Genomic DNA, 1,629 nt, shown 5'->3' on the forward strand with positions numbered 1-1,629 from the left:
GTGTGTGTGTGTGTGTGTGTGAGTGTGTCAATGCGTTGCACCACCACGGGAGCGTTATACTGATTTTAATGGACTGTTATCTCCCCCCCACCCAACTCTCTTCCCCGTCCAGTGAGAAAATCGCCACGAGATAAAAAATGCAACCTAGCTCGTCCCTTGTCAAGGGCGATAAACCATTAATTCTCCACAACATCAACAAACCAGCAACAGTAGCGTCCCTTGGTTCCTCAACAAGCAGCCGGCGATGTCCAGTTGGATAAATAGTCGATATCGACAGACAGACAGACAGACAGACAGAGCATGTAGATAGGCAGACAGATATGTAAAAAAAAACACAGACAGACAAACAGACAGACAAATGACAGATAGGAAGACAAATATGTAGAAAGACAGACAGACAGCACAGACAGACAGGTAGATGTATTAATTAGACAGATAGATAGACAGACAAGAAGATAAACAGACAGGGATGTAGAAAGACAGACAAGAAGAAAAACAGATAGCTAAGTAGAAAGACAAACAAGAAGATAAATAGACTGCTTAGTAGACAGACAGACATATTGATGTGACAGACAGACAGAGACACACAGAGACAGACGTCCGACTGACCTTGAAGTTGCTGCTCTTGACCCAGTTGGTGAGCCCCTCGATGAACTGGTCCGAGTCAAAGTCTGCCAGGTCCAGGGAGCTGCGCGGGTCGCTGAGGAAGGGAACCAGCTCGCCGTGCGTCTGTAGACGGCGCTTTGTGTCCTGTGTCACCACGCTGTCCATGAAGTCGTGGAGGGAAGCCATCTTGTCGGGAGGGGGAGGGGAGGGAGGGGTGGGAGGGAGGGAAGGAAGGGGAGGAGGGGAGGCCGACTGACACTCGGCCGGAGAATGGGAAAAGAGTAAAAGTCCCTCCTGAAAAGGTCTGTTCACAATGTCTATTCCACACACAGGAGGAGGGAAGGGAAAGCCCCCAGCCACAAGACGTCACCGAGTGGAGTTCACGACAATCTGAATCTCCGCCCCCCAAAGCCTGGAATATAACGTCCCAGCGTCGCCCGTTACCTACAGAGGCACAAATGGTTCATTCACGTGTTGGGAGATAAAAGAAGACACCGAGTGAAACTCCTGGTCCGCGTCACATGAGAACAAGATAGTCAGTCCCTGAAATCCTGTCTTGAACCGCCGCCGCTCATCAGCAGATTACAGGGAGACCTGGGGAGTAGAGAAGTAGGAACAAAAATCCATCATTTTGATAAATATCTAACAAAAACAAATAAACAACCAAAACAAAAGAAAAGAAAACCAAAATCAGATAAAATCTGAACTCAGTATGCATTAGTAAGAGTTTAACGAAATTTACAAAAGAAAAATTAAAAGAAAAAAGAAAAAAAAGGTCATAATAGAACAAGTGCTGAAGACTAGAAGACAGTGAGAATACAAAACAATGTAATGATGCAAAGAAAAAAACTGGGAGAGATAAGGACGACAGATGTTGGAGATCAGGATGAAACAGTACCACACCACCTCTTTACCGGCCCAGCACTTAGCGACTTGCGTAGCACCTACCTACCTGCCTCCCCAGACATCGGAAACACTCTATACAGCGAGAAAACACAGCTGATTAAAACCTGTCAATTCTTT

At 46.3% G+C, this 1,629-nt stretch overlaps 1 protein-coding gene across 1 annotated transcript in view; it reads right to left on the reverse strand.

The window, feature by feature from the left end:
• The window catches only part of LOC101856903 (CLIP-associating protein 1-A), a gene marked incomplete at its 3' end in the record, with an annotated part of 53,805 nt that overhangs the window by 36,508 nt on the left and 15,668 nt on the right, over window positions 1-1,629 (reverse strand). The window contains 1 exon segment of the mRNA XM_013083733.2: window positions 610-1,200. Within this exon segment, the coding sequence (XP_012939187.1) occupies window positions 610-792 (183 nt within the window).

Source organism: Aplysia californica, unplaced genomic scaffold, assembly GCF_000002075.1.
Source record: "Aplysia californica isolate F4 #8 unplaced genomic scaffold, AplCal3.0 scaffold00251, whole genome shotgun sequence".
Lineage (NCBI taxonomy): Eukaryota > Metazoa > Mollusca > Gastropoda > Aplysiida > Aplysiidae > Aplysia > Aplysia californica.